Source organism: Emys orbicularis, chromosome 22, assembly GCF_028017835.1.
Source record: "Emys orbicularis isolate rEmyOrb1 chromosome 22, rEmyOrb1.hap1, whole genome shotgun sequence".
Taxonomy (NCBI): Eukaryota; Metazoa; Chordata; order Testudines; family Emydidae; genus Emys; species Emys orbicularis.
The window spans coordinates 2,449,612-2,462,218 of record NC_088704.1 but is presented as its reverse complement, the minus strand read 5'-3'; the positions used below and the strand labels follow the sequence as shown (position 1 = coordinate 2,462,218).

The 12,607-nt window shown below is 46.5% G+C and overlaps 1 protein-coding gene across 3 annotated transcripts in view; it reads right to left on the bottom strand.

Annotated features, from left to right (window-relative positions):
• Positions 1-249: 249 nt before the first annotated feature.
• TMEM269 (transmembrane protein 269) overlaps positions 250-12,607 on the bottom strand; it is a 33,759-nt gene continuing 21,401 nt past the window's right edge. For all 3 annotated transcript variants that reach the window (XM_065421430.1, XM_065421431.1, XM_065421432.1), the window contains 4 exons: positions 12,347-12,444; positions 4,849-4,992; positions 2,891-3,091; positions 250-1,267 (listed from right to left, as the gene is read on the bottom strand). In XM_065421430.1, coding sequence (XP_065277502.1) covers positions 1,158-1,267; positions 2,891-3,091; positions 4,849-4,992; positions 12,347-12,444 — 553 coding nt within the window. In that variant the 3' untranslated portion in view covers positions 250-1,157. The remainder of the gene's footprint in view (positions 1,268-2,890; positions 3,092-4,848; positions 4,993-12,346; positions 12,445-12,607) is intronic.

The following is a 12,607-nucleotide window of genomic DNA, read 5'->3' as shown; positions in this document are numbered from 1 at the left end:
GGCGGGACGTTTTCATCTTTTGTGCAAATGCAAATGCTGTTGTTGAGAAGGTCTGAGAGCAATTTCAAATTGCCCTCCGTGATCCATTAAGAAAAAAGCCATCTGTTCTGCTCTCCTGTGTATTACAAATATACAAATAAACTTACTCTAACTATTTTCATGCCGTTTCATTGGGTTAGGACAGGGGAGCCCAACCTACAGACCACCAGAGCATTTCATAAGGCCCACACCTTGCTTCAACACAATATATGGAATGGCCAATTCATTAGCGGTTTGTCGTTTACATCATTTCAGTTTACACGAGTGTGTAAATAGACAATACTGTACATAGAAACAACCTAGCTAAATACATATGAAACAAGCTGAACTTCAAATAGAAATCAATACAGGTGCCTTGAAATCTGATTAAAATCTGTCGAATCGGTTTGGCCCACCCAAGGTCGTGCTTAAGTTCCTGTGGCCCTCCCGTGTAATAAGGTTGGGCACCACTGGGTCAAGATGTTAAGCAGCAGTTTTCAAATCAACATCTCAGTGCTTAAGATACCAATCTCAGTGCTTCTGATACTGATCTCAGCCTTCCTGGGCCTCTTCCAGAGCCACAGCCGAGGTTGGGCCCATGGGGTCGTTAGAGGAACCCCCATAGTGGGTGGCTACTGCCCTACAACTCTAGAAGAAGCAAATAACTTCGTAAATTCATGATTTTAAGCATAATAAAAATCTGAAAATGAATTTCTCAACTTAAATCCATACAGTATCTTTTTGTAAGGAATATGTACACTCACATCTACAGCAAACCCTCAAATATCTGGGAGAGTTTAAATGAAGTTTCCCCATTAACAAGCGTTAAACTTCACGTTAGTTATTACATGTGGTGTCAGAGAGCAGGCACTACATGAACACTTTGAAACACGCAGGGAAACTGCAGGAGCTGCGTTAACACTACTCCAGTTTGAAAGTGTTATTTGAAGTGACAAGACATCCCGTCGCTGTTACTTTCAAGTATAGATGATCGCAATGATGAAACCTTTAGTAAGGATTAGGCAACTCATGGATGTTAACACAGGATAAGTCTTCATTTAGGTCACAGGTGTTGCCTTTGGCAGGTTATCATGGTGACACATGAAGCTGTCATCATCTACACAATACCAAGCGTGCAGTTAAACTTTGCAGCTCCACAAGGCGACTGGGAAGAAGATGTAAGTAGTAGACCAAACGAGATAGTAGAGAGAGACTATTGAATAGGAAGAGAACAAAACCATCAGGATACCTGCAACAGGAAAGTAGCACAGAAAAGTAGGTCAGATACAATTGACAAGGTTAACAAATGTAAATATGCATTTCACACACTTCCCCAAATCCCTGCCTTTCTGTCACAAAGATTTTCTAGCAGGTTTGAGCCTGAAGGATTCTTCTGTTCACTGCTGGAAATAAGTCCTTTTAAAAAACACCAGACACGGGTTGTTTAGTATGATCTGGTCTTCTCCTGCACCTTTCACAGCATGCAACTCTGTGGCAAAAGGAGCCATTGCCACCATGTATAATGTACTTCATGATCTTAAAAGAGAAATATAGAATCCATGAAAGTACAAGCTGCCAGAGATACTCTTCTCTACACAAGCAAAAGCCGATTGCCTTCAAGGAGGTTGTGTTAAAGATTGTGACAGCAAACATGGAGAATGATACTGCTAGAAGCAGATGTAATGCCCTTCCCATCTGTGCAGCAGACAGCTACTCGGCAAAGATTTACCACTTAAACTGTCTCTTGTCACACTGCCTTCCTGCAGCCCGGTGTTCAGTGCAGCTGCCAGCCTGGTGAACTAGTTTCATGACCCCACCTTTGTATACACACAAATTCTGTGCTTCTACAATTTCCATGCCATGTCTAGAAGTCAGACAAAATAATTTTCTGGCTGCTTTCATGGCTCCATTTCAGGGTTCTATAAAACAAAACAAGCCATGGACTGTTATCTGTGGCTGGTAAAACCCCAGAATTAATGTTTCAGGTGGAGTTTTATAGAGGTATTGACTGGATATGTTGGAGTACATTTGATCTGAGCAATCAACTAGCAGGAATACAGCACAGTTCTGAAGACTGAATCCTCTTTTATTCCCTTCTTACTAGACTTTCTTGAGGAAAAGTACTTCAAAAATAGAGCTAACAAAATTACACTGCATAAAGTGTCTGTGAATGAAAAATGCAATTGTCCATTATGAGCTGTTGGGTATTTTACACCTTCCTCTGAAACATCTGGTACTGGCCATTCCCAGAGAAAGGAAACAGAGCTAGATGGACCATTGATAGGATCTGGCGTGACACTTTCTATGCTTCTGAATCATCTAGGTTTATTTCAGGTAGGAGGGAGCACGACCTAAGAGTTTGATCATAGCCACTGAGAGTTGAGAAACTGGTTCTATTCTGAGTCAAAACATGGCCACTATGTGATCTTACACAAGTGACTTCTGTGCCTCTGCCTGTTTGCCGATCCCTAAAAACTGAGAAAATGCTCTTCCCCTTTTGTAGCGTGCATTCACAACGTCTCTGGTGACGGGCACTATGGACGTTCCACGTATTCTTATTTCTACTTCTCTTAAAGAGGCACACCCTGTATTCAGTTGAGTAAGAACCCCCTCATGTTTCAAACACATGTTGAAGAACTTATACATTTCTTTTTTGTACTGTAAACATAAAATATATATCTAGTGTATATTTTCATACAGCTCCCAAGAACTCTGGTTCACATTAGTTTACCTTTTCCATCAGCTGGGCTGAAGAATGAAGTCAAAGAAGGGACTAGATAATGAAGGGCAAGCACTATGCCTTCACCCCTTGTGTGTATTTACAGAAACAAATGAGAGCCAAGGTTTTGTGCTGATTTGTTTTAAAACTTACCCCCTGCATAGACCATCTTTTTCCAGAGCTGGGACTCCAGTACTTTGTCATGGGGATAGAAGCCCTGGTCAACCATGAACAGGATCATTATCATGGCTACAATCCGTAGAACCACAAGGTTGCCCCCAGTCAAGAGGTATGTGCCAGTCAGGAGGGAAGAAGCATAGGGACAGGGCAGTCCTCGGTACATGAAAGGGATTCCTACAAGGAAGAGGAAGGAATGGGTGACTTTTCCTTTTAAAACTGCCACAAAGCTATAAGCCAGAGGATTCTGGGAAATAAAAGAGAATGCTTGGTTCAGCCCTAAAAAGGGACATGGACAGGTTAACCAAAAATTCAAATAGTTCTTCGCCCATTTTATTTGCAACACCTGAGATAAGAAAAATGAACACTTAAAAATCACGTTTCACCATTTACTGTGTGTATTTTTCATTTCCCTCAGCTGGAAAACATCAACGACTAGAAAGTGGAACAAACTATCTAGGAGTTCATACTGTGCCCATCACCACAGTATCTCAATGCTGAGAAAAGGGATCACAACCAAAAAAAGGTTGTTAGCTAATTTTCCTCCCTCCTTCCCCTCGAGCAATCAGGGCTACGTTTGTTTTCTTCTTTCCTCTCTTCTCCTCCCCAACAGGTTTTTCTCCCTCTTGCTTTCCTCTCTCCCACCTACTCTTTTGTTGCTCTCTCACTCCAGCTATTGGAAGGGAAAATGCAGATGTTCAATGAGTCTTGGAGCACTGGGGAAATCCCAGCTGACTGGAGGGAAGCCAATGTTGGGCCAGTTTTAAAAAGGGTAAACAGGCTGAGCCAGGTAAGATCTCTGCCCGACATCGACCCAGGTAAGATCTTGGGGTGGCTGATATGGGACCCTATTAATAAAGAATTAAAAGAAGGTAATGTAATTAATGCAAATAAACATGGGCTTATGGAAAATAGATCCTGTCTCACTAACTTGATAGCATTTTGATGAGACTACTTTTATTAACCAAATTTATTACAGAAGTGTAAGTAAATTACATTAGCACTGTAAAGCATGTGATTTGTTACTACACAACATTTTAATTCAACAACTAGAGCAAGATCAAATGAACATGGCACATATTCAATGGACTAAAAACTGGCTAACGTATAGTTTCAAACTAGAACTGTAAATGGGGAACCGTCATCAAGCAGGGGTGTTTCCAGTGGGGTCCAACAAGGATTGGTTCTTGGCCCTGCCCCCACATGTTTAGCAATAACCTGGGAGAAAACATCAAATCACCACTGCTAAAGTTTGCAGATGACACAGAAATTAGACGAGTGGTAAATAATGAAGGGGACAGGCCACTGACATGGGTCTGGAAGTTTAATGTGTTGTTAACAACACAGAGAGACTTTCAACGTTAGTGTCTCTAACACATACACAGCATCTCCCCCACTCTCTCCCACAGAGGGCAAAACTATATCTTCTGAAAGAAAAACCTGCTGGCGTGGGACAGAGAAACCAGGCAACTCCACAAGGAGAACATGGTGGCCCCGAGGAGTCTGAACCCTTCCTACTGCTCCCCAGCCCCCAGGTGCTGACCTGCTCTCCCTCCTCCCCAGCCGCAGAGATCCATCAGTGGGGCCTCCCACGCCTCCAAGCACTGTCACACACACACAGGTGCCATCACTTGCAGCAGTGGATATGAAATAGAACCAATGAGTCTGTGCTGTTTAAAAACTCACAGGGCATGGCTGCTTCTCAGCTACAGGAGTTCAAAAAGCAGGACCAGCACTTTTGTCTGATTCCATTTCCTCCCAGCAGGAGGTGCTGCCCAGCCCATGGTAGCAGAGACTAGAACAGAACCTTGAACAAACTCCTACAACTAGAAGGTGATGGACTTTCAGCCATATTACACCCTACTTACACTCCCTTATTACTGGCTGTAGCCATGCTCCAGACCCACGCAGAGAAAGGGAGACCACGCACTTACCACTCGAGAAGAAGCACAAGCGGGAAAAGACTGCGAGCACATAGACGATAGCCAGCAAGCCATCCAGGATCCCGTGAGCCTGCAGCAGCAGAGCTGTGGCCAGACCGAATGAAGTGAAGTCAGCAAAGTCATCCAACTTGGCACCTGCAGTGAGTGAGAAGCAGCTGCTCAGCAACCACGCAACCTGATCCCAGCACCACCAATGGCAGGAAGGGGCAGATGGATTTCCCAAGCCCAGCAGTGCTCTTGGGGGGAGTCTAGCATCACCCACTAGGGAACTCCATGGGCTGGACACGACTAGCACCGTCGCCACCAGCACAGCATGCCCCTTCCAGAGACTAAAAGAACGACATCCATGCCTTGCTCATGACCCATAAGTGTCTAGACAGGGAGATTTCTGACAGCAGGGGGCTCTTCAGCCCAGCCAAGGCAGAATAAGAGCTAAGAGCTGGAAGCAGAAGCTAGTCATGCTCAAGTGGAAATAAGGCCCAATTGTGTAACCGTGAAGATAACGAATACGGTGACCAGATGTCCCAATTTTATAGGGGCAGTCCCGATATTTGGGGCTTTGTCTATTACCCCCCACCCCGTCCCAATTTTTCACACTTGCTGTCTGGTCACCCTAATAACGAAGCACTGGAAGAACTAAGTAAGGGACGTGGGGGCGTTACTCTCTGGCTTGGGCTCCAGTGAGGCAGGCGATGGCGGGGAAGATGTTCCAGCTTTGGCAGATGGGAAGAGTCTAGTTTTGACCTTTGATTTTACAAACCACTTGGAACAGTCAGCGAGGCACATTTTAAATGGCCCCCACTTTCTGGTGCAACTCCTTTCACCTCCAGAGAGACCTCCCTACTGCCTCCTTAGGGCCTCCATCTGCCAAAGAGGAGACTACTGAGCCTGGAGGATAGGGAGAGGAGATGGAGCCTCTTGGCAAAGGGTTCAACTGTATTTCTGACCCATCCATGATCAAGTTCTACCTGATGAAGAAGGAACTGAGTTAGGCATTCAGGGCCTGGTACCTCCCAGGGCATGAGAAGTTCAGTTTGCAAAGTGGATGAGTTTCTCAACTTCGAGAGCTCTCCTGTCCCCTCAAATGAGCCATACTGCTCCTCCTCGCCTTTCCCCAGCCTTAGCTGAGCACTGAACTTGGCTTGTTTCACATTCAGTGCACAGCGAGACACAAGATTTTCTCTCCCTCAAGGCAACTACCAGCGTGAAACGGCACCAAGGATCACCACCGCTCCCTCCCCTCCCCACACACAACAGCCTTCGAAGAGCTGGCTGACCGGTACTGTTAATTTTCAATCAGTGCTGGAATGCTGGAGAAGTTCCAGAAGAAAGCTGGTGTTGTGCCGATATTTAGAAAGGGTAAATGGGTTGATCCAGGTAATTACAGGCCTGTCAGTCTGATCACAGAGCGGCTGATACAGGACTCAATTAATACAGAATTAAAAGTGGTGCTGGAAATTATTTTCTTAGTACGTTTATTGCGGTTTGCCAGGACTCAGCTGCCACACAAGCATTCTTTTATCAGTCCTAAAGGCCACTTGGTGTTGGTTACATCCAAAATACAAATGTAAACAGATACACCCCCATTCCATATCCAGCAACGATACAGTGATAAGCACTGGCCAAAACACAACCAGATCAGGCCGAGGAGACACCTTCCCATGAAGGCGTGACTCCAGAGAGGTAAGGAAAAGCTCGGACAAGGAACCCTTAGAAAACCTTGCTTTTTATACACTAATACACAAGTGAGGTCATTGCTAATTACTGGACCTTAGCTAAAGTCAACTGAAGCAGTTTATATCACTTTGTCATGTTTTTCCCTAGCTACTGGTCTAAGCATTTCTAACCAATTATTTACTATGCCTGGGATCCAATTAACACATTCACTTTATTTCTGTTGCGTATCCCAAATCTTAAATAAGAAAACTCTGGTACTTCCAGGCTCAATGCAAGTCTAACACAAACAATCCTTCGTTCTCGTGATTTCTTTTTTTTTTTTTTGGTCTCATGCTTCGGGCCTATCACTCATATTAAAATCCACACTCAGTTTAAAACCATAGTTTACTGGGGTCTAATGTGGGCCTATATTCCTATAGGAGGGTAATATAATCAATGCCAATCAACACGGGTAAATGGAAAGTAGATCCTGTCAAACTAACAATCTCTTTTTTTGATGAGATTACAAGTTTGGTTGCCAAAGGTAACAGAGACTTAATATACATAGACTTCTGCAAGGCATTGAACATGGTGCTGCATGTTACATGCATTAAAAGCTGCCTAACTGATAGATCTCAACATGTACTTGTACGCAGGGGATGTGTTTGGAATGGGCTCCGACTCTTGGCCCTACGCTGGTTCACATTTTTATCAGTGACCTGGAGGCAAACAGAAAATAATCACTAATCATGTTTGCAGAGGACACAAAATTGGGGGAGTGGGAAATAATGAAGACAGGTCATTGATACAGAATGATCTGGATCGCTTGGTAAACTGGGCGCAAGCAAACAATATGCATTTTAATATGGCTAAATGTATCCATCTAGGAACAATGAATGTGGGCCATACTTACAGGATGGGGGACTCTATCCTGGGAAGCAGTGGGGGTCATGGGGGATAATCAGCTGACCATGAGCTCCCAGTGTGACACTCTGCCCAAAAGAGCTAATGTGATCCTTGGATGCATAAACTTTATTGCTCCTGAGGGCATTCTGCACCACAAAATTAAAAATTCTGTGCACGGTATTTTAACATTTTGCAAATTTGATTTGTCAAATAAATATGGAGGCTCCGGCATGGCAGTGGGGAGCACAGGCCACTGGCTGCACGGGGTGGGAGATCACTGTGCAGCTCCCCTCAGGACACGGACTCAGCAGTGAGGCTGCACCCAGCCCTGACACAGCGCAAGGACGGGGCCCTGCCCCTCCGTGCCAGGTGCACCAGGTGTGGGCAGGCAGGATCCAAGTGTGGAGGGGCCTAGTGTGGGGGGATCCAGGTGTGGGTGGAGAGGGTTCTGTGTGGGGCAATCTGGGCACGAGAGGGATCTGGATGCACAGTGGCTTGTTGGGTTTTTTTGGGTGCAACAGTAATGGGACTCTGCAGGGGGATCCAGGTGAAGGTGGCTGAGGCTTGGCAGGGGGGTCTGGGTGTGGGGAGCTCAGTGGGAGGGTCCAGATGCTGGGGGAGTGGGGCTCAGTGTGGTGGGGATCCAGGTGCAGCTGGTTGGGGCTCAGTAGGGTGGGGATCCAGATGCGGGTGGCTCGTTGGGGTGGTTTAGGTGCAGGAGGAGTGGGACTCATCGGGGGCGGGGGGTTCTGGGTGAGTGTGTGGGGGGGTGAGGCTCAGCAGGAGGGTCTGGTATGAGGGGGGTCTGGATACACGGGAGGCTAGGGGGGATGGGGGAGCAGCTCCCTGTACAGTGATCTCTTCCCCTGCAGCTAAGGAGTGATGGGTGCAGGAAGCGGGGGGGGGGGGGGGCGGTGAGAGGGAGGCCAGTTTGCAGAGCTTCCTACAGCCGGGGGAGAAATCTGGGGGTGGGTCTGACACGGCCCGGGATGTCGTGCAGGGGAAGAGGAAGTCCCGTCCTCCCCAGCCCAGCCGGAACTAGCAGCTGAGCCTAGCACAAAGTGGGAACTACCAGCCAGGTCTTCCGCAGGCCTGTCCCCCGCCCCACAGTGATTTACCTCTCTGCCAGCTGCCCGAAACATACTGCTGGGGAGGGTCGTAGACCGCTCTTGTGGTTTCCCTTTGCTTCCTCATCAGAAAGTCATTTTTCTGTGGGGAAGCAAAGAAATCTGCAGGGGACATAAATTATGCACACGCGCAGTGGCGCAGAATTTCCCCAGGAGTAATGAACAGGGGATTCTGGAGTAGGACTAGAGAGGTTATTTTACCTCTGCATTTGGCACTCATGTGACCGTTGCTGGCATCCTGGGTGCAGATCTGGTTCCCACAATTCAAAGAGGATGTTGATAAATTGGAGAGGGTTCAAAGAAGAGCCACGAGAATGATTAAAGGATTAGAAAACCTGCCCGTTAGTGACAGACTCAAGAAGCTCAATCTATTTAGTTTAACAAAGAGAAGGTTAAGGGGTGACTTGATCAAGTCTGTAAGTACCTACACAGGGAACAAATGCTTAATAATGGGTTCTTCAATCTAGCAGAGAGAGGGCTAACACGATTCAGTGGCTGGAAGTTGAAGCTAGACAATTCAGACTGGATATTAGGTGTAAAATTTTAACAGTGAGGGTAATTAATCACTGCAACAATTTACCAAGGATTGTGGTGGATTCTCCATCGCTGACAATTTTAAAATCAAGATTGGGCGTTTTTCTAAAATATCTGCTGTAGGAATTATTTTAGGTAACTTTTCTAACCTGTGTAATACCGGAGGTCAGACCAGATGATCACAATGGTCCTGTCTGGTCTTGGAGTCTATTAATCTATGAAGAGTAGGTGCCCTTTGGCTTAAGAACTTTCCTGCATACTCCAGCTGAGGGCTGTCAAGGGCATAACCTGTTTCCCTGCCCTGGCACAAACCCACCCTACCTGAAGACAAGCTAGAGCACCACACTCCAGAGATTACCAGGTACTGGAGGCAGTCACCATTTATAATTAATCCTGCCAATTCAGACAGTTGGACAGAGCCAGCACTAACCAAGTACTGGCTAAGAGAAAGGCAGTGCTCTGCTTCCCCCATTTCCTGTACTTGCCAAGATTCCAGTGGAGGCTCTCCATTGACTTGTGCAAGTGTCACGGTGCACAGTACAGTCAGAAGTACACCACACCCCAGAGCATGAGACACCAGAATTGGTGCCACCACAAGATGGGTTTGAGTCAATGGGGAAGGACAGAGCATAAATAGCACCAGCAGGGTCTAGAGTTATGGGAGACAGGAGGTGGTGCAGGAAAGGAGGAAGAGGAATTGGTCTGGAGAAGGTAATGAAGAGCAAGAACAGAAGCTCTCTTTCATAACACCAGAACAAGGGACCATTCAATGACATTGAAATGTGACAAATTCAAAACTGATAAAAAATCCTATACACAGTGGGCCTCATTTCCACAGAGAGCCTGTGGACCTCATTGCCAGGATGTTGTTGAGGCCAAGAAGTTGGTAAGATTCAACGAAGGATCGAGAACAAGAATATTCAGCATTACAATGACTAATGCTAACAAAAGAAATTTTGGAAGGGGGGGGATATAAAACTTGATGCTGCAGGGCTTAACCTGATCTCCAATTATATAGGGTTAGAACAAGACATTCGCACGGGGGTTCAATTAGCCCACATCTGCCAGCCAAGGGGGTTCGTGCACCTTCCTGTGGCATCTGGTTCTGGGGCTGGGCATGTCAGAGGCAGAATACAGGACTAGATGGACCAGGGGTCTGAGCTGGTATGGTGTCTTCCTATGTTCCTGCTTTCCTCCCCCGAAAGAGTATTAAGACAGAGGTCTAGGTTTTTTTATTGTAAGTTTAAACCTCTGGACCCTCTACTCCCATTGAGCAGGTACTTTTACTTCACTTGTCTCGTCTTGGGGGCCCAAACTATTATTAGTAGCAATTATTTGTTTTGTAAGACACAAAATACTTTTACTGCACTAGACAATTAAACCCAGCCCCAAAGAGTTACTGTCTACAAGAGAAGAGTTCAAGCTCTGTTTTTAGGACTCTGTCTTCCTTTTCCCTGAAGACCCTTTCTTTTAAAATTGGCACCTTCTTCTATGCTCCCTGGGTGTATCAGAGCCTCATCTGCCAACTTCACTGACTAAAATCAATGTTGTTGTTTTTATTCCAAGCTACAGCACAGGGAGCAAGAGTCGGTTCTGGCCTGTGTACCGTCAGAACCCTTAACTCCCCGAGCCTTATGGTACAACCTACCTTGACTCCTGCTCCCAAGGGCACCTTGCAGGGCTGCCAGTTAGAAAAATGCTGCTTATAAACCAAGTGCACCTGATCTAGAGTCACTGATTAGACACAAAAGACCTGGAGAGCACCACAATGCCTTTTTCCTATGAAGACAGTGAGCCAGCAGGGCCAGAGGCCAAGCTGCTCAGATGGAGGCAGCGTCCCAGCTCAACTCTAAGCAAACTGCTCCAGTCCCAAACATAGACTTACCCTGGCTACATGCACAGGAACAATCCTACATGGGGCACAGAGAGTCGATCACAGAGAAACAACCCGGGAATGTCCAGGGGCCTGGATGTATAGTCCTTGCACTCCCAAGGCCCATTCGGTGTTGCTCTGGGCCTGGGGCAATCGTTCACACCTGTCCAACACAGGTGTGAAATGCCACCATTCGGATTTGGGGGAGGGAGTTTATACTCACTTTGCACTTGTGTAAATGACTCCCCCAAGTGCAGGGCAATGGTGAATCTGACCCCAGTGACTGTAGTGGAGGCTTTGGGTGGGCTAAAAATGTAGCACTGGGCCCCAGATCCCTGCCCATCTCATGAACTTCTCTTTTGAATATTGTATTTAGCCCTCTGCCCTTGCAAGGCTGATTCTGTATTCACATATTCCTGTGGTACAGCAGGTCTGGAAAACCTAGAACCACACCATATATGCGCTCTTTGCTCTGGTCTGAAGGATGATAACAGATGAAGCCAGACTGCACTGGAAATTTGGATCCAATATACAATTTCTCTCTGCCTCCAAGCAGACTATCCCACTAGCGTGCTGCATGAGCTGATGTACAGCAATCAATATTATGGCCCAAATAGTTGGGTGGGGGAAAAAAAAAAAAACAGGTGGCAATAGAAAACTAAGGGAGGTTTCTCTCAGTTTCCCCACCAGATCATGTACAGGTTATCCAGGGAAGTTGCCTCCCTGCAGAATTAGAAGGGTTTTAAACTCACCCATCGGCAAAACTCACCACTCCCAGAGTTTCACATAGATCTTGGGCCAAGAGCAAGGGCTCTTTGCAGTCAGTCTGATGGTGGAAGATGAATGGAGAGCACCCATCCACATATGTGGATCCCCACTGGAAGTGGCGTCAAGGGGAACACTGCAGCAGAGGCCTCCATTCCACAGCCTCTGGACAGGGATGCAGTATGTTTCCTCTCTCTGTCCAGAGGCAAGGGTCGAGGCCTATGTTATTTCCCCCCCACACACCGAATTTGCTTCCCACCTGTGTTTTTCATATCTACAGGTCAAACTGATATGGTTGTTTTAGTGCTTCCTAGCGGCCTGTCTGCAATGCCATCATTCACGAGAACTACTGGAGAAAACTGCTGCTGCTGACTGGCTACCAGGAGAGGCACGACGTTTAATGGCTATTGAGTTTGGGTGTTTCAATTTGCAACAAGTGCAGTGGTGGGGTAGCAATACAGCCCGTGGGCTAATTTTATCCCGAGGGTGCAATTTATCCTGCCCATCAGGGATGAGTGGACCTATTATGTCTCGTTTGTTCATTAAGTGGATTGACACTGCCTGTCTCACAGCCTGAGCAACAGGCCTAGTATTCTGAGCTTCTAGAGGACGACAAGATGGAACTCACCCAGGGCTGAGCAAGCATTCAATTGCCTAGCAACCGCTCCATCCGCTAGGTCAAGCAGGAATCCAATCAGGAGCAGCCAGCAAGCACAATGGTATTGCCTAGAGGAAAAGAGCAAGGGAAGGACATTAGTGTCTCCATAGCTACGTCAGGTTCTGAGGTTTTTAACAGGCAACAAGAGCATTAATCTTCAGGGTTGCTGGGAGACACCCTGTGAAGCTGGAATGTGCATGGCTCTGCATCAGTGCAGGAGCCTGAAATCAG